Source organism: Ascaphus truei, chromosome 23 (assembly GCF_040206685.1).
Source record: "Ascaphus truei isolate aAscTru1 chromosome 23, aAscTru1.hap1, whole genome shotgun sequence".
NCBI lineage: Eukaryota > Metazoa > Chordata > Amphibia > Anura > Ascaphidae > Ascaphus > Ascaphus truei.
In genome coordinates this window covers 6821971-6842014 of record NC_134505.1, presented here as the reverse complement: position 1 = coordinate 6842014, position 20044 = coordinate 6821971, and the positions used below count along the sequence as shown (strand labels likewise).

General features: G+C 57.2%; 1 protein-coding gene and 1 long non-coding RNA gene across 3 annotated transcripts in view; one reads left to right on the top strand and one right to left on the bottom strand.

Moving 5' to 3' along the window:
• Positions 1 to 1725: 1725 nt before the first annotated feature.
• On the bottom strand, positions 1726 to 10512 carry CCDC43 (coiled-coil domain containing 43). Its single transcript, XM_075580384.1, has 5 exons — positions 10260 to 10512; positions 7655 to 7745; positions 5925 to 6060; positions 5404 to 5459; positions 1726 to 2495 (listed from the first exon to the last, which is right to left on the bottom strand). The coding sequence occupies exons 1-5, from the start codon at positions 10440 to 10442 to the stop codon at positions 2308 to 2310; spliced, it is 654 nt and encodes a 217-aa protein (XP_075436499.1). The 5' UTR covers positions 10443 to 10512; the 3' UTR covers positions 1726 to 2307.
• LOC142473187 (uncharacterized) overlaps positions 10140 to 20044 on the top strand; it is a 17252-nt gene continuing 7347 nt past the window's right edge. The window contains exons 1-3 of one of the 2 annotated variants that reach the window (XR_012790004.1): positions 10140 to 10711; positions 12880 to 13604; positions 15027 to 15178. This is a non-coding gene — a long non-coding RNA (uncharacterized LOC142473187). Of the gene's footprint in view, positions 10881 to 12879; positions 13605 to 15026; positions 15179 to 20044 lie in introns of both variants that reach the window. The other variant, XR_012790003.1, reaches the window with a different exon arrangement.

Below are 20044 nucleotides of genomic sequence, written 5' to 3'. Positions count from 1 at the left end.
CAGTAAGGGGGGCAACATGGTAATCCTTAAAGGGGCCTTGAGCCCTTAAAAGGGTAACACATTACCCCTCTCCCTTCTGGGGCACAGAAAGACGGGATGTTGCTGGTCAGAGCTTCTCCAGTCAGCCTCTTAATGCCGAGCGACGATTAATCCAGCCCCGCTCCTCCTCTTACACCGGGAATCAGTAACCAGCATGGGAGCGGGGCAGTATTTATCAGCGCACACGGTCCCCAACCATCTGGGGGACAGGGAGAGGCGCTGGAGCAAGCAATTGGGGGGCCTCGGGTTAAGACCTTGCCGGCTGCATGAGGTGGACAGGTACATGCCTGCTTTCAAATATAATCTCCTCTTGAACCGGGTCCCGACCTCCAGGGACACACCTGTATTTTAGACATTTAACCCCCCCCCCCTGGGATTACTATGGCCCTAGAGGGTTAACTGTGTGGCCCACACAGTCATTCCCCCATCACTTGGTGTCACATGTCTAAGCCGAAGCTAAGCCCCACCCACTTCTACCTGGTGATAGTGATATCATAGAATATGTATAGTGAGAAGTTTCTGGAAGGCAAGCCCCTGAAGGAGTCAAAGAGAGGGGACCTCACTGTGAATAGTGTATGTGTGTTCAGTATATATATATATATATATATATATATATATATACGCGTCTAGGATAAGGTAAAGAATCCCTTTGTTGTTTTATAATTAGGGAGTGACCTACTCGGATATCGTCACCAGGAACGGCTCCACGTTACTCTAATGCAGTGTTTCCCAACTCCAGTCCTCAGGGAACCCCAACAGGTCAGGTCTCAAGGATATCCCTGCTCCAGCACAGGTGGCTCAGTCAAAATGACTGAGCCACTGATTGAGCCACCTGTGCTGGAGCAGGGATATCCTTAAGACCTGACCTGTTGGGGTTCCCGGAGGACTGGAGTTGGGAAACACTGCTCTAATGATTCATATTGAGGAAGCCCATGCCTAGAAGGGGCTCCCCAAAGCCCAATCGGAGGGTCCGTAGCGGATTCTCCCCCAGAAGGCCATGCGATGGGGACACCGACAGCAGACAGTTAGTACAACAACCCATAAAGGGCCAAGTCTTAGCACCTCCCTAGCGGGCCGAGATTGGGGGCAACTAGGGAAGAGGGTAGAAACCAAGAGACTACATAAGATGTTACGTGTGTGTGGTGGGATTGAATCTCTAGCAACGGTGATTAACAAAGCTACTGTGTGTATGAAGAACGCTCCTGGTGGCCATCATTACATGGACCACCGCTCGAATCCAGCACCCCAGAGACTGGGGAACCCTATTAATGAGATACTTGATGAAAACGCCTTAGAATGCCGGGCAAGGAGGGAGGGACACACACAGACTATGACTGAGGTATCCCAAAAAGCTCACCATGTTACCCCCTCTATGAAATTGCAAGCCTGACCCAGCAGCCATATTGTCTCAACCCAGTGGCCAAAACAGATTGTAGGGGTAGGAACCAAAGATCATCTCCGGGGAGGGGACCCCTCCCCAGTTCAGATATTAAAAATGAAACCCTGCAGCTTCCTTATTGAAGGGAAGCTGGGTCTCGGATTGAATGCCGTTCCCCGGGACACCCACACTCCTGGCGGATACGCGCCGACAGGTGAACGTCCGCCACCTTGGGGTCAGGAACCTGCGGACGTGGGGCCTGCACCTGCCCCAAAGGAAAATGAAAAAGCGCTCGTTCCACCCCAGAGTCAAGTTTGCCGGGCAACATTTATTCGAAATGCCAATTCAACAATGTATAAATACCTTCAAAATTTCAGTGCCAAGGGGACTGGGGGATCCCAGCACATCGCCCGTCCCTCACGAGGACTATGTCCCACCCCAGGAGCTGCCAATGGCGGTTCCCAACTTCAGTTGTCAAGGACCTCCAATAGTACAAGTTTTAAGGATACCCCGGCTTGAGCACAGGTGGTTCCGGTCCCATGATTGGGCCAGTTGGGCTAATGGGAGGATCGCCTTAACGACCTGCTCGTTAGCGCTCGAGGACTGGAGTTGGAAACCCCTGGTATAAAACTATATGCGCTAGATGGTGGCCAACTCCGGTCCTCAAGGGCCAGGTGTTGGGCATACCCCTGCTTCAGCACAGGTGACTCAGTAGAAGACTGAGCCACTGATTGGGCCAACAATGCTGAAGCTCGAATATCTCCAACACCTGGCCTGCTGGTGGCCCTTGAAGAGTGGAGTTGGCCACCCCATGCGTTGTCGCTCCAGCACTTCGGGGGTCCGTGATGCCCACCCCCCACACGTGCCAGTCGGCCTATACAACGGCGAGGTTATCGCTTGCGTTCCCCTTTCTGTGTTCGCTTCTTCTCCTTCTCCTTGCGTTCCTGCTTGGCCACCTTCTCCTTCTCCCGCTGCTGCTTGTCCTGGTCTTTCTTCTTCTGAGAGGCGTCCCGCAGGCCGTCCCGTTCCAGCTTCCGGGCGTTCAACACATCGTCCAGGTTGGTGTTTTTGAAGAGCGCTGGTTGACGAGTTAAAGGTTCAATTCTTCTTGGCTTGCAAGAAACTCGCCCCCCATCCCCTTAGTTCACTGCCATTAGTACACTTTGCCCCTAGGAGAGACTGACCCCTTAACCATGTCACTGCCATTAGTACACTTTGCCCCTAGGAGGGACTGACCCCTTAACCATGTCACTGCCATTAGTCACTTGTACACTTTGCCCCTAGGAGGGACTGACCCCTTATACATGTCACTGCCATTAGTACACTTTGCCCCTAGGAGGGACTGACCCCTTAACCCTGTCACTGCCATTAGTACACTTTGCCCCTAGGAGGGACTGACCCCTTAACCCTGTCACTGCCATTAGTACACTTTGCCCCTAGGAGGGACTGACCCCTTAACCATGTCACTGCCATTAGTACACTTTGCCCCTAGGAGAGACTGACCCCTTAACCATGTCACTGCCATTAGTACACTTTGCTCCTAGGAGGGACTGACCCCTTAACCCTGTCACTGCCATTAGTACACTTTGCCCCTAGGAGAGACTGACCCCTTAACCATGTCACTGCCATTAGTACACTTTGCCCCTAGGAGAGACTGACCCCTTAACCATGTCACTGCCATTAGTACACTTTGCCCCTAGGAGGGACTGACCCCTTAACCATGTCACTGCCATTAGTCACTTGTACACTTTGCCCCTAGGAGGGACTGACCCCTTATACATGTCACTGCCATTAGTACACTTTGCCCCTAGGAGGGACTGACCCCTTAACCCTGTCACTGCCATTAGTACACTTTGCCCCTAGGAGGGACTGACCCCTTAACCCTGTCACTGCCATTAGTACACTTTGCCCCTAGGAGGGACTGACCCCTTAACCATGTCACTGCCATTAGTACACTTTGCCCCTAGGAGAGACTGACCCCTTAACCATGTCACTGCCATTAGTACACTTTGCTCCTAGGAGGGACTGACCCCTTAACCCTGTCACTGCCATTAGTACACTTTGCCCCTAGGAGGGACTGACCCCTTAACCATGTCACTGCCATTAGTACACTTTGCCCCTAGGAGGGACTGACCCCTTAACCATGTCACTGCCATTAGTACACTTTGCCCCTAGGAGGGACTGACCCCTTAACCATGTCACTGCCATTAGTACACTTTGCCCCTAGGAGGGACTGACTCCTTAACCATGTCACTGCCATTAGTACACTTTGCCCCTAGGAGGGACTGACTCCTTAACCATGTCACTGCCATTAGTACACTTTGTCCCTAGGAGGGACTGACTCCTTAACCATGTCACTGCCATTAGTACGCTTTGCCCCTAGGAGAGACTGACCCCTTAACCATGTCACTGCCATTAGTACACTTTGTCCCTAGGAGGGACTGACTCCTTAACCATGTCACTGCCATTAGTACACTTTGTCCCTAGGAGGGACTGACTCCTTAACCATGTCACTGCCATTAGTACGCTTTGCCCCTAGGAGAGACTGACCCCTTAACCATGTCACTGCCATTAGTACACGTTGCCCCTAGGAGAGACTGACCCCTTAACCATGTCACTGCCATTAGTACACGTTGCCCCTAGGAGGGACTGACACCTTAACCATGTCACTGCCATTTGTACACTTTGCCCCTAGGAGGGACTGACCCCTTAACCATGTCACTGCCATTAGTACACTTTGCCCCTAGGAGGGACTGACCCCTTAACCATGTCACTGCCATTAGTACACTTTGCCCCTAGGAGGGACTGACCCCTTAACCATGTCACTGCCATTAGTACACTTTGCCCCTAGGAGGGACTGACCCCTTAACCATGTCACTGCCATTAGTACACTTTGCCCCTAGGAGGGACTGACCCCTTAACCATGTCACTGCCATTAGTACACTTTGCCCCTAGGAGGGACTGACCCCTTAACCATGTCACTGCCATTAGTACACTTTACCCCTAGGAGGGACTGACCCCTTAACCATGTCACTGCCATTAGTACACTTTGCCCCTAGGAGGAACTGACACCTTAACCATGTCGCTGCCATTAGTACACTTTGCCCCTAGGAGAGGCTGACCCCTTAACCATGTCACTGCCATTAGTACACTTTGCCCCTAGGAGGGACTGACCCCTTAACCATGTCACTACCATTAGTACACTTTGCCCCTAGGAGGGACTGACCCCTTAACCATGTCACTGCCATTAGTACACTTTGCCCCTAGGAGGGACTGACCCCTTAACCCTGTCACTGCCATTAGTACACTTTGCCCCTAGGAGGAACTGACACCTTAACCATGTCACTGCCATTAGTACACTTTGCCCCTAGGAGAGACTGACCCCTTAACCCTGTCACTGCCATTAGTACACTTTGCCCCTAGGAGAGACTGACCCCTTAACCATGTCACTGCCATTAGTACACTTTGCCCCTAGGAGAGACTGACCCCTTAACCATGTCACTGCCATTAGTACACTTTGCCCCTAGGAGAGACTGACCCCTTAACCATGTCACTGCCATTAGTACACTTTGCCCCTAGGAGAGACTGACCCCTTAACCCTGTCACTGTCATTAGTACACTTTGCCCCTAGGAGGGACTGACCCCTTAACCATGTCACTGCCATTGGTTCACTTTGCCCCTAGGAGAGACTGACCCCTTAACCCTGTCACTGCCATTAGTACACTTTGCCCCTAGGAGAGACTGACCCCTTAACCCTGTCACTGCCATTAGTACACTTTGCCCCTAGGAGGGACTGACCCCTTAACCATGTCACTGCCATTAGTACACTTTGCCCCTAGGAGGGACTGACCCCTTAACCATGTCACTGCCATTAGTACACTTTGCCCCTAGGAGGGACTGATCATTTTAACCAGCTGATCACTTCACTGACTAATGCATGTTGCCCTATCTTTTTGGATTGCCAAACCAGCTCCGATAAAGGATACACCTCTCCACGCTGATGGCGGCTGCTGCGGCGCTCCTCTCCGCTTCCTCCTCTGCAGTATCGTTAATTAAGGAAACCCAAGAATCCATCGGGGCCGCCGTGCGCCTGGGGGCGGTTACGACCCCACAAAACGGTCCTGGAAATCGTCCAAAATGTTTTTCGCGAAAACTATTTCAACCATCGTCGAAAGGGATGTCCCCCGGCGGTTAAAATCGGACTCGCGGAATAAACATGGAGCCGTTTGCAACCTCGGTATTTTGCGGCCCACACTGGGAGCTTGGCAACGCCGCCATTAAGTGAACCCCGCCAGCCGAGTGGCTACTGGCGCCCCCCTACGGAGGTATCTGGGGGTCCCCGGAGCAGAAATGGGGTTCAGCTCCGGAGACCCCCACCTTCCCACCATTGCCCAGCTCCGATGGCCTCTTTAGTAGACCTCTGTGTGACACGGTTAGACCGGCACTGCGGCGGGACAGCAAGGCTTATGGCGCAGACGGGCACCCGGAACGTCGCCATAAAGGATATTCCTCGTCGTCCGTGACGTTGGCGTACTGAGCCAGCAGAGCCGCTTTCCTCTTCTGCTCCTCGTCCGATACATCCTTGGTTTTCATCACGATCTGGGCCTGCTTCTCCATCAAGCTGGTGAGCGCCTGCAACTCATCTGGAATGAGAAATCCCCCCCCCCCATCAGCAATGCACAGAGGGCGGCGCCCCGACGGCAGCCCAGAGCGCCCCAAAGATGTACCCAACTCTGCATGGACCCGGGCGCCAGAGGTCCCAATGACGTACCCAACACTGCATGGACTCGAGCGCCAGAGGTCCCAATGACGTACCCAACACTGCATGGACCCGGGCGCCAGAGGTCCCAATGACGTACCCAACTCTGCATGGACCCGGGCGCCAGAGGCCCCAATGACGTACCCAACTCTGCATGGACCCGGGCGCCAGAGGTCCCAATGACGTACCCAACACTGCACGGACCCGGGCGCCAGAGGTCCCAATGACGTACTCAACACTGCATGGACCCGGGCGCCAGAGGTCCAAATGACGTACCCAACACTGCATGGACCCGGGCGCCAGAGGTCCCAATGACGTACCCAACACTGCATGGACCAGGGCGCCAGAGGTCCCAATGATGTACCCAACTCTGCACGGACCCAGGCGCCAGAGGTCCCAATGATGTACCCAACTCTGCACGGACCCGGGCGCCAGAGGTCCCAATGACGTACCCAACACTGCATGGACCCGGGCGCCAGAGGTCCCAATGACGTACCCAACACTGCATGGACCCGGGCGCCAGAGGTCCCAATGACGTACCCAACACTGCACGGACCCGGGTACGCCAGAGGTTCCAATGACGTACCCAACACTGCATGGACCCGGGCGCCAGAGGTCCCAATGACGTACCCAACACTGCATGGACCCGGGCGCCAGAGGTCCCAATGACGTACCCAACACTGCACGGACCCGAGCGCCAGAGGTCCCAATGACGTACCCAACACTGCATGGACCCGGGCGCCAGAGGTCCCAATGACGTACCCAACACTGCATGGACCCGGGCGCCAGAGGTCCCAATGACGTACCCAACACTGCACGGACCCGGGCGCCAGAGGTCCCAATGACGTACCCAACACTGCACGGACCCGGGCGCCAGAGGTCCCAATGACGTACCCAACACTGCACGGACCCGAGCGCCAGAGGTCCCAATGACGTACCCAACACTGCATGGACCCGGGCGCCAGAGGTCCCAGTGACGTACCCAACACTGCACGGACCCGGGCGCCAGAGGTCCCAATGACGTACCCAACACTGCACGGACCCGGGCGCCAGAGGTCCCAATGACGTACCCAACACTGCACGGACCCGGGCGCCAGAGGTCCCAATGACGTACCCAACACTGCATGGACCCGGGCGCCAGAGGTCCCAATGACGTACCCAACACTGCACGGACCCGGGCGCCAGAGGTCCCAATGACGTACCCAACACTGCACGGACCCGGGCGCACCAGAGGCCCCCATGACGTACCCAACGTCCTCAGCTCTCTTTCCCTGAGCAGTTCAGAATTCGAACCCCCTCGCCTTCCCACACAACCTACCTTGGGATGCTGCCCCATGGAACCCATGGAACCCATACCACCTTCACCCATCTCCCCAGCCTCCCACCCACCAGCATCTTCTACCGCGCTCCTCCTCAACTCCCCGCTTCCGGTTGCATCCGGCAGCCAAACGGCTGGCGGGCCAACGGCGACGCGTTACCTTCTTGCTTTCTCAGGGACGCGGCAGCTCTCTGCGCCTCGCACCACGTGTTAATAATGTCCTGGCACACGTCTTCTATGTCGTCTTCTTCCTGGAGAGAAGACGGGGGTCACGTCGGGTCACGTCGTTAAAGAAACCCCCCCCAAAGAAGTTCCTAAAGGAAGTGCAGAGAAACCCGTCTGGAGATGTTTTAGTCCAGCCGTAGGACTAAAGTGACAGGGGCGGCCAACTCCAGTACTCAAGGGCCACCAACAGGCCAGGTTTTAGGGATATCCCTGCTTCAGCACAGGTGGCTCAAAGACTGAGCCACATGCGCTGAAGCAGGGATATCCTTAAAACCTGACCTGTTGGTAGCTCTTGAAGACTGGAGTTGGCCAGTCTAAGATTGAGCCACCTGTGCTGAAGCAGGGGAAACGGGGGGAGGGGAGGAGGAGGGAGCAGATGTAGGCAGAACGCAACATTTTCCCCATGCGTTAATCTCAGCGGTTCTTAATGAATGTAGGAGGAGCATCATTCCGTTTGTAATGAGCCCATTTAAGTCGGATTAAGTGCGGCGAGAATAACGCAGAGCGGAAACCCAGCTTCCGTCACTTCCCTTGGTAAACACTGCGTCGCCCCGAGAGCCGGTCCCCTCCGGTCAGAGTTACGGCGCGCAGCGACTGCAGCCCTACACGAAGCAAAAAAATTCACCTCGCTACCAGCGGCTTCTAGTATTTTATTTGAACCAAGCCGGTCCGTGCAGTATTAAGGAGTAACATTTTTCAAGGGTCCATTCCAGGCTCTGGCACAACACAGGCGCATGACAGGATAGGGTATATAAATACTCGTGTTACTCAGCAGGGACACTGGCTTTACATGGTCAGTTGCTGACAGCTGCTAAAGTAATCAGTGTCTATATAAGGGAGAGGGGGGGGGGGAGAGAGGGGGGGGGAGAGAGGGGGGGGAGAGAGAGGGGGGGGAGAGAGAGGGGGGGGAGAGAGAGGGGGGGGGGAGAGAGAGGGGGGGGAGAGAGAGGGGGGGGAGAGAGAGGGGGGGGGAGAGAGCGGGGGGGGGAGAGAGCGGGGGGGGAGAGAGCGGGGGGGGGAGAGAGCGGGGGGGGGAGAGAGCGGGGGGGGGGGGAGAGAGGGGGAGAGAGAGGGGGGAGGTGGGAGAGACGGGGGGAGAGAGAGGGGGGAGGTGGGAGAGACGGGGGGGAGAGGGGGGAGGTGGGAGAGACGGGGGGGAGAGAGAGGGGGGAGGTGGGAGAGACGGGGGGGAGGTGGAGAGACGGGGGGGGGTGGGAGAGACGGGGGGGGGTGGGAGAGACGGGGGGGGAGAGACGGGGGGGGTGGGAGAGACGGGGGGTGGGAGAGACGGGGGGGGTGGGAGAGACGGGGGGGTGGGAGAGACGGGGGGTGGGAGAGACGGGGGGGGGGTGGGAGAGACGGGGGGGAGGTGGGAGAGACGGGGGGGAGGTGGGAGAGACGGGGGGGGAGGTGGGAGAGACGGGGGGGGAGGTGGGAGAGACGGGGGGGGAGGTGGGAGAGACGGGGGGGAGGTGGGAGAGACGGGGGGGGAGGTGGGAGAGACGGGGGGAGGTGGGAGAGACGGGGGGGAGGTGGGAGAGACGGGGGGGAGGTGGGAGAGACGGGGGGGAGGTGGGAGAGACGGGGGGGAGGTGGGAGAGACGGGGGGAGGTGGGAGAGACGGGGGGGAGGTGGGAGAGACGGGGGGAGGTGGGAGATACGCACTGCTTAACCCTATTACATTGGAGGTACATACAGGTCCTATTATATTATTAATGGTATATACATATATCCTATTATAATTATTGCCTTTTTATAATGATGTCCTATATATGGGGTGTGTAGGGAGCCCGAGAGGGGGGCTTCCTTCATTCTTCCAATGGGGTATGTAAAGTTAACCCTCCTTCCTCCCGATCCCAGCCAATGGATGCCTACAGTGTAAACGCACTTACCAGCACGCCCTCCTACTGTCTAGGTACGTTCTTCCTACCAATTAGATTGTAAGCTCTTCAGGGCAGGGGCTCCTCTTCCTAAATGTTACTTTTATGTCTGAAGCGCTACTCCCCATTATGTGTTATTTGTACTATTTGTTGTTTATATGATTGTCACGTGTATTACTGCTGTGACGCACTATATACATTAATGGCACTATATAAATAAAGACACACACATCCCGGGAAGTTGATCCAGCTATCCACAGTGGATCCCTCTTGATGCCTGCCAGTGTACCCCCCCTCTTACTAGTGGATCTGTGTCCCTGGCAGTGGATCCATCTCCGTTTATGTCAGTGGATTCTACATATTCACAATGAATCAATATCTGTCCCTTGCAGTGCGCCCCCCCCCCCCCCCCTTTTCTCTCCCTGGCAATGGACCCCTACCTATATCTCCCCCGTGTCCATCTATGTCCATGTCCGTGTTTTACATTCTATGCCCTACAGTAGATCCACCTCTGCACCCCCCAGTTGGTCTCTGTTGTGACAGTAGATCCCTCTCCCCTCCCCAGTGGGTCCGCCTCTTCTCTCCCCCCTCCCCCCATGGCTCTGTTGCTGGCAGTGGATCCCTCTCTCCCCCAGTGGATCCATCTCTCCCCCCTCTCACCAGGAAGGCAGCCAGGACTCCCCGCAGCGCCTCCTCCCGCTCCCCCGGGCTCTCCTCCTCCTCCTCCAGCACCCCCTGGATATAGGCCGGGTACACGTCCGGGTCCATCCCCAGCGCTTCCAGTCGCCGCTCCAGCCACGAAGCGAAACCCGCAGCCAGCGCCTGTCCGCTGGGCGCCGCCATCTTACCGGGGGCAGCGGGAGGAGGAAAGGGGTCCTTCCGGAGGCTGCCCGCCCACTGCCTGTCCGCTGGGCGCCGCCATCTTACTAGGGGCAGCAGGAGGGTCCTTGCGGGGCTGCCCGACCCACTGCCTGTCCGCCGGGCGCCGCCATCTTACCAGGGGCAGCAGAAAGGGGTCCTTCTGGGGGCTGCCCGCCCCACTGCCTGTCCCACGGCGCTTAACCTTTTCAGTGCTGAGAAGACTGTCTTCTAAAGAGTATATATGTATAGAAGTATGTGTATATAAATATATATATATGTGGGACCCCCCTCCTCCCTGTCTCGCCCTGATTGGCTGATCGCGCCGGGCTCTTCTGTCCCCTCTCGGCCTCCGTCCTCCTGGGCTCAGCTCTGGACATTGAATCCAGGCGGGATGAAGAGAGTCTGAGACAAGGGGGAGAGGTGAGAGAGAGACTGAGACAAGGGGGAGAGAGACTGAGACATGGGGGAGAGAGACTGAGACAAGGGGGAGAGAGACTGAGACATGGGGGAGAGAGACTGAGACAAGGGGGAGAGGTGAGAGAGAGACTGAGACAAGGGGGAGAGGTGAGAGAGAGACTGAGACAAGGGGGAGAAAGGCTGAGACAAGGGGGAGAGGTGAAAGAGACTGAGACAAGGGGGAGAGGTGAGAGAGGCTGAGACAAGGGGGAGAGGTGAGAGAGACTGAGACAAGGGGGAGAGGTGAGAGAGAGGCTGAGACAAGGGGGAGAGGTGAGAGAGAGGCTGAGACAAGGGGGAGAGGTGAGAGAGAGGCTGAGACAAGGGGGAGAGGTGAGAGAGAGGCTGAGACAAGGGGGAGAGGTGAGAGAGAGGCTGAGACAAGGGGGAGAGGTGAGCGAGAGGCTGAGACAAGGGGGAGAGAGACTGAGACACGGGGGAGAGAGACTGAGACTGAGACACGGGGGAGAGAGACTGAGACACGGGGGAGAGAGACTGAGACACGGGGGAGAGAGACTGAGACAAGGGGGAGAGGTGAGAGAGAGACTGAGACAAGGGGGAGAGGTGAGAGAGAGACTGAGACAAGGGGGAGAAAGGCTGAGACAAGGGGGAGAGGTGAAAGAGACTGAGACAAGGGGGAGAGGTGAGAGAGAGGCTGAGACAAGGGGGAGAGAGGCTGAGACAAGGGGGAGAGGTGAGAGAGACTGAGACAAGGGGGAGAGGTGAGAGAGAGGCTGAGACAAGGGGGAGAGGTGAGAGAGAGGCTGAGACAAGGGGGAGAGGTGAGAGAGAGGCTGAGACAAGGGGGAGAGGTGAGAGAGAGGCTGAGACAAGGGGGAGAGGTGAGCGAGAGGCTGAGACAAGGGGGAGAGGTGAGAGAGAGGCTGAGACAATGGGGAGAGGTGAGAGAGAGGCTGAGACAATGGGGAGAGGTGAGAGAGAGGCTGAGAAAAGGGGGAGAGGTGAGAGAGAGGCTGAGACAAGGGGGAGAGGTGAGAGAGGCTGAGACAAGGGGAAGAGGTGAGCGAGAGGCTGAGACAAGGGGGAGAGGTGAGAGAGAGGCTGAGACAATGGGGAGAGGTGAGAGAGAGGCTGAGACAATGGGGAGAGGTGAGCGAGAGGCTGAGACAAGGGGGAGAGGTGAGAGAGAGGCTGAGACAATGGGGAGAGGTGAGAGAGAGGCTGAGACAATGGGGAGAGGTGAGAGAGAGGCTGAGAAAAGGGGGAGAGGTGAGAGAGAGGCTGAGACAAGGGGGAGAGGTGAGAGAGGCTGAGACAAGGGGAAGAGGTGAGAGAGAGGCTGAGACAAGGGGGAGAGAGACTTAGACAAGGGGGAGAGGTGAGAGAGAGACCGAGACAAGGGGGAGAGCAAGGGTGGTTCGATGAAGGGGGAAATAGAGAGAGGGGGGGTTGGATGAATGAGGGAGAGGGGTGTGGATGAAGGGGAGAGAGGGGGGTTTGGATGAATGAGGGAGAGGGGTGTGGATGAAGGGGAGAGAGGGGGGTTTGGATGAATGAGGGAGAGGGAGAGGGGGGTGTTGGATGAAGGGGGGAGAGAAGGGTTGGATGAAGGGGGAGAGAGAGGGGGTGTTGGATGAAGGGGGGAGAGAGAGGGGGTTGGATGAAGGGGGGAGAGAGAGGGGGCTGGATGAAGGGGGGGAGAGAGGGGGTTGGATGAAAGGGCGATAGAGGGGGTGGATGAAGGGGAGAGAGAGGTTGGTTGATGGGGGGGTGGATGAAGTTGGAGAGAAAGGGGTCGGATGAAGATGGAGAGAGAGAGGGGGGAATAGATGAGGAGAGATGGGGTTGGTGGAAGACGGAGAGAGTGGGGAGGAGAGTGGGGAGGATAGGAGAGCGGGGATGAAAGGACAGAGAGCTCCCCCCTGTTACAGCCCTCCCAGTCTTCCCATTTCAGAGACCAGGCTCGCCAGTAACCCCCACTTTCTCTTCGTCTCCTGTCCAGCTCCAGACTGCCCGGTAGGTAACACGCATGGGGGAGCGTGGGGAGGGGGAGGCTTGCACCAATCCCGGTGACACAGTGTCTCCCTGCCGCACTCCCTCGCTGATCCTGGTGACACGGTGTCTCCCTGCCGCACTCCCTCGCTGATCCTGGTGACACGGTGTCTCCCTGCCGCACTCCCTCGCTGATCCTGGGGACAAGGTGTCACCCTGCCACACTCCCTCGCTGATCCTAGTGACACGGTGTCACCCTGCCACACTCCCTCGCTGATCCTAGTGACACGGTGTCTCCCTGCCGCACTCCCTCACTGATCCTGGTGACACGGTGTCTCCCTGCCGCGCTCCCTCGCTGATCCTGATGACACGGTGTCTCCCTGCCGCACTCCCTCGCTGATCCTGGGGACACGGTGTCTCCCTGCCGCACTCCCTCGCTGATCCTGGTGACACGGTGTCTCCCTGCCGCACTCCCTTGCTGATCCTGGGGACACGGTGTCTCCCTGCCGCACTCCCGCGCTGATCCTGGTGACACGGTGTTTCCCTGCCGCACTCCCTCGCTGATCCTGATGACACGGTGTCTCCCTGCCGCACTCCCTTCCCTCGCTGACCCTGGTGACACGGTGTCTCCCTGCCGCACTCCCTCGCTGATCCTGGTGGCACGGTGTCTCCCTGCCGCACTCCCTCGCTGATCCCGGGGACAGTGGTATGTTGGGAGACTTACAGAGACAGCAGGTGAGGGAATAAGTGCAGTAGATGGCAGTGCCTGGCCTTGATGATGGGTAGGTGCATTAGATGGCAGTGCCTGGCCTTGATGATGGGTAGGGGCAGTAGATGTCAGTGCCTGGCTTTGATAGTTGGTGCAGTAGATGGCAGGGCCTCGCCTTGATGGTGGGTAGGTGCAGTGGATGGCAGTGCCTGGCCTTGATGGTGGGTAGATGCAGTGCTTGGCCACAATGGTTGGTAGGAGAGACTGTGGGTGTGGGACAGTGGCCATGAGTCCAGGCTATTGGGAAGCTTCATGTAAGAGGTGAGTTTTAAGGATTGACTTTTAGGTGGGGAGAGGGTGCTGGGCGCGTACTGAGGGTGAGGGAGTCCCACAGGTAAGGGGCAGTGAGGGGAAAGGGTTTAAGGCGACAGAGCAGTAGAGGTGAAAGGGGTTGAAAGGAGACAGTTATGGGCAGAGCACAGGAGCCGAGCAGGGGGCATAACGAGAGAGAAGAGCTGATATATAGAGAGGAGCAGATGAGGGGAGAGCATTGGAGATAAGCAGGAGAACTTTGTGGGTGATCCGGAACTAGATGGGAAGGCAGGAGAGGGATGTAAGGAGGAGAACTTTGTGGGTGATCCGGAACTTGAAGCCAGGAGAGGGATGTAAGGAGGAGAACTTTGTGGGTGATCCGGAACTTGAAGCCAGGAGAGGGATGTAAGGAGGAGAACTTTGTGGGTGATCCGGAACTTGAAGTCAGGAGAGGGATGTAAGGAGGAGAACTTTGTGGGTGATCCGGAACTTGGTGGGAAGCCAGGAGAGGGATGTAAGGAGGAGAACATTGTAGGTGATCCGGAACTTGAAGCCAGGAGAGGGATGTAAGGAGGAGAACTTTGTGGGTGATCCGGAACTTGATGGGAGCCAGGAGAGGGATGTAAGGAGGAGAACTTTGTGGGTGATCCGGAACTTGATGGGAAGCCAGGAGAGGGATGTAAGGAGGAGAACTTTGTGGGTGATCCGGAACTTGAAGCCAGGAGAGGGATGTAAGGAGGAGAACTTTGTGGGTGATCCAGAACTTGAAGCCAGGAGAGGGATGTAAGGAGGAGAACTTTGTGGGTGATCCGGAACTTGATGGGAAGCCAGGAGAGGGATGTAAGGAGGAGAACTTTATGGGTGATCCGGAACTTGATGGGAAGCCAGGAGAGGGATGTAAGGAGGAGAACTTTGTGGGTGATCCGGAACTTGATGGGCAGCCAGGAGAGGGATGTAAGGAGGAGAACATTGTGGGTGATCCGGAACTTGATGGGCAGCCAGGAGAGGGATGTAAGGAGGAGAACTTTGTGGGTGATCCGGAACTTGATGGGCAGCCAGGAGAGGGATGTAAGGAGGAGATGCCGGCAGTGTATATGCCTGTGGTGTTACTTCAGTGTGTATATTGACTTCCGCAGGGAAGGTGATGATGCAGGCGGATCGGGGACCTCTGGTGGAGGTGGAGGGGATGGCACGGGGCTCCGCCATTGCAGGGAAATTGTTCTACCTGGATCTCCCGCACAACAAGCACACGCATCTCCTCGTAGGAGCCATCAAACGGCTGGGAGGGGTGAGTACTTCCGGGGGCTGCGGCAGCGCCAGGATCTCTCATACACACACACACAGGGCAGCGCCAGGCTCTCTCATACACACACACACACACAGGGCAGCGCCAGGCTCTCTCACACACACACAGGGCAGTGCCAGGCTCTCTCATACACACACACAGGGCAGTGCCAGGCTCTCTCATACACACACACAGGGCAGTGCCAGACTCTCTCATACACACACACACAGGGCAGTGCCAGGCTCTCTCACACACACAGGGCAGTGCCAGGCTCTCTCATACACACACACACACAGGGCAGTGCCAGGCTCTCTCACACACACAGGGCAGTGCCAGGCTCTCTCACACACACAGGGCAGTGCCAGGCTCTCTCATACACACACACACAGGGCACTGCCAGGCTCTCTCATACACACACACACAGGGCAGTGCCAGGCTCTCTCATACACACACACACAGGGCAGTGCCAGGCTCTCTCATATACACACACACACACACACACACACACACACACACAGGGCAGTGCCAGGCTCTCTCACACACACACAGGGCAGTGCCAGGCTCTCTCACACACACACAGGGCAGTGCCAGGCTCTCTCACACACACACACAGGGCAGTGCCAGGCTCTCACATACACACACAGGGCAGTGCCAGGCTCTCTCATACACACACACACACACACACACAGGGCAGTGCCAGGCTATCTCATACACACACACACAGGGCAGTACCAGGCTCTCTCATACACACACACACACACACACACACACACACACACACGGCAGTGCCAGGCTCTCTCATACACACACAGGGCAGTGCCAGGCTCTCTCACACACACAGGGCAGTGCCAGGCTCTCTCACACACACAGGGCAGCGCCAGGCTCTCTCATACATACACACACACAGGGCAGTGCCAGGCTCTCTCATACACACACACACACACACACACAGGGCAGTGCCAGGCTCTCTCATACACACACACAGGGCAGTGCCAGGCTCTCTCATACACACACACAGGGCAGCGCCAGGCTCTCTCATACACACACACAGGGCAGTGCCAGGCTCTCTCACACACACACAGGGCAGTGCCAGGCTCTCTCACACACACAGGGCAGTGCCAGGCTCTCTCATACACACACAGGGCAGTGCCAGGCTCTCTCATACACACACAGGGCAGTGCCAGGCTCTCTCATACACACACACAGGGCAGTGCCAGGCTCTCTCACACACACAGGGCAGTGCCAGGCTCTCTCATACACACACACAGGGCAGTGCCAGGCTCTCTCACACACACAGGGCAGTGCCAGGCTCTCTCATACACACACAGGGCAGTGCCAGGCTCTCTCATACACACACAGGGCAGTGCCAGGCTCTCTCACACACACAGGGCAGTGCCAGGCTCTCACACACACAGGGCAGCGCCAGTCTCTCTCATACACACACACAGGGCAGTGCCAGGCTCTCTCATACACACACACAGGGCAGCGCCAGGCTCTCTCATACACACACACACAGGGCAGTGCCAGGCTCTCTCATACACACACACACAGGGCAGTGCCACGCTCTCTCACACACACACAGGGCAGTGCCACGATCTCTCACACACACACAGGGTAGTGCCAGGCTCTCACACACACACACACAGGGCAGTGCCAAGCTCTCTCACACACACAGGGCAGTGCCAGGCTCTCTCATACACACACACACACACACGGCAGTGCCAGGCTCTCTCATACACACACACACAGGGCAGTGCCAGGCTCTCTCATACACACACACACACACGGCAGTGCCAGGCTCTCTCATACACACACACACAGGGCAGTGCCAGGCTCTCTCATACACACACACAGGGCAGTGCCAGGCTCTCTCATACACACACACAGGGCAGTGCCAGGCTCTCTCATACACACACAGGGCAGTGCCAGGCTCTCTCATACACACACAGGGCAGTGCCAGGCTCTCTCATACACACAGGGCAGTGCCAAGCTCTCTCACACACACAGGGCAGTGCCAGGCTCTCTCACACACACAGGGCAGTGCCAGGCTCTCTCACACACACAGGGCAGCGCCAGGCTCTCTCACACACACAGGGCAGCGCCAGGCTCTCTCATACACACACACACACACACACACACACACACACACACGGCAGTGCCAGGCTCTCTCATACACACACAGGGCAGTGCCAGGCTCTCTCACACACACAGGGCAGTGCCAGGCTCTCTCACACACACAGGGCAGCGCCAGGCTCTCTCATACATACACACACACAGGGCAGTGCCAGGCTCTCTCATACACACACACACACACACACAGGGCAGTGCCAGGCTCTCTCATACACACACACAGGGCAGTGCCAGGCTCTCTCATACACACACACAGGGCAGTGCCAGGCTCTCTCACACACACACAGGGCAGTGCCAGGCTCTCTCACACACACAGGGCAGTGCCAGGCTCTCTCATACACACACAGGGCAGTGCCAGGCTCTCTCATACACACACAGGGCAGTGCCAGGCTCTCTCATACACACACACAGGGCAGTGCCAGGCTCTCTCACACACACAGGGCAGTGCCAGGCTCTCTCATACACACACACAGGGCAGTGCCAGGCTCTCTCACACACACAGGGCAGTGCCAGGCTCTCTCATACACACACAGGGCAGTGCCAGGCTCTCTCATACACACACAGGGCAGTGCCAGGCTCTCTCACACACACAGGGCAGTGCCAGGCTCTCACACACACAGGGCAGCGCCAGTCTCTCTCATACACACACACAGGGCAGTGCCAGGCTCTCTCATACACACACACAGGGCAGCGCCAGGCTCTCTCATACACACACACACAGGGCAGTGCCAGGCTCTCTCATACACACACACACAGGGCAGTGCCACGCTCTCTCACACACACACAGGGCAGTGCCACGATCTCTCACACACACACAGGGTAGTGCCAGGCTCTCACACACACACACACAGGGCAGTGCCAAGCTCTCTCACACACACAGGGCAGTGCCAGGCTCTCTCATACACACACACACACACACACGGCAGTGCCAGGCTCTCTCATACACACACACACAGGGCAGTGCCAGGCTCTCTCATACACACACACACACACGGCAGTGCCAGGCTCTCTCATACACACACACACAGGGCAGTGCCAGGCTCTCTCATACACACACACAGGGCAGTGCCAGGCTCTCTCATACACACACACAGGGCAGTGCCAGGCTCTCTCATACACACACAGGGCAGTGCCAGGCTCTCTCATACACACACAGGGCAGTGCCAGGCTCTCTCATACACACAGGGCAGTGCCAAGCTCTCTCACACACACAGGGCAGTGCCAGGCTCTCTCACACACACAGGGCAGCGCCAGGCTCTCTCACACACACAGGGCAGCGCCAGGCTCTCTCACACACACAGGGCAGCGCCAGGCTCTCTCATACACACACACACACACACACACACACACACACACACACGGCAGTGCCAGGCTCTCTCATACACACACAGGGCAGTGCCAGGCTCTCTCACACACACAGGGCAGTGCCAGGCTCTCTCACACACACAGGGCAGCGCCAGGCTCTCTCATACATACACACACACAGGGCAGTGCCAGGCTCTCTCATACACACACACACACACACACAGGGCAGTGCCAGGCTCTCTCATACACACACACAGGGCAGTGCCAGGCTCTCTCATACACACACACAGGGCAGTGCCAGGCTCTCTCACACACACACAGGGCAGTGCCAGGCTCTCTCACACACACAGGGCAGTGCCAGGCTCTCTCATACACACACAGGGCAGTGCCAGGCTCTCTCATACACACACAGGGCAGTGCCAGGCTCTCTCATACACACACACAGGGCAGTGCCAGGCTCTCTCACACACACAGGGCAGTGCCAGGCTCTCTCATACACACACACAGGGCAGTGCCAGGCTCTCTCACACACACAGGGCAGTGCCAGGCTCTCTCATACACACACAGGGCAGTGCCAGGCTCTCTCATACACACACAGGGCAGTGCCAGGCTCTCTCACACACACAGGGCAGTGCCAGGCTCTCACACACACAGGGCAGCGCCAGTCTCTCTCATACACACACACAGGGCAGTGCCAGGCTCTCTCATACACACACACAGGGCAGCGCCAGGCTCTCTCATACACACACACACAGGGCAGTGCCAGGCTCTCTCATACACACACACACAGGGCAGTGCCACGCTCTCTCACACACACACAGGGCAGTGCCACGATCTCTCACACACACACAGGGTAGTGCCAGGCTCTCACACACACACACACAGGGCAGTGCCAAGCTCTCTCACACACACAGGGCAGTGCCAGGCTCTCTCATACACACACACACACACACGGCAGTGCCAGGCTCTCTCATACACACACACACAGGGCAGTGCCAGGCTCTCTCATACACACACACACACACGGCAGTGCCAGGCTCTCTCATACACACACACACAGGGCAGTGCCAGGCTCTCTCATACACACACACAGGGCAGTGCCAGGCTCTCTCATACACACACACAGGGCAGTGCCAGGCTCTCTCATACACACACAGGGCAGTGCCAGGCTCTCTCATACACACACAGGGCAGTGCCAGGCTCTCTCATACACACAGGGCAGTGCCAAGCTCTCTCACACACACAGGGCAGTGCCAGGCTCTCTCACACACACAGGGCAGTGCCAGGCTCTCTCACACACACAGGGCAGCGCCAGGCTCTCTCATACACACACACAGGGCAATGCCAGGCTCTCTCATACACACACACAGGGCAGTGCCAGGCTCTCTCATACACACACACAGGGCAGTGCCAGGCTCTCTCATACACACACAG

Excerpts from the sequence above, each read along its gene's own strand:
- CCDC43 (XM_075580384.1), bottom strand. The coding sequence starts at position 10,442 with ATGGCGGCGCCCAGCGGACAGGCGCTGGCTGCGGGTTTCGCTTCGTGG. Across the intron at positions 7,746-10,259 it reads GAGTCCTGGCTGCCTTCCTG|GAAGAAGACGACATAGAAGA; the intron begins GTGAGAGGGGGG and ends TCTTCTCTCCAG. Across the intron at positions 5,460-5,924 it reads AACGTCACGGACGACGAGGA|TGCAGAGGAGGAAGCGGAGA; the intron begins ATATCCTTTATG and ends AATTAACGATAC.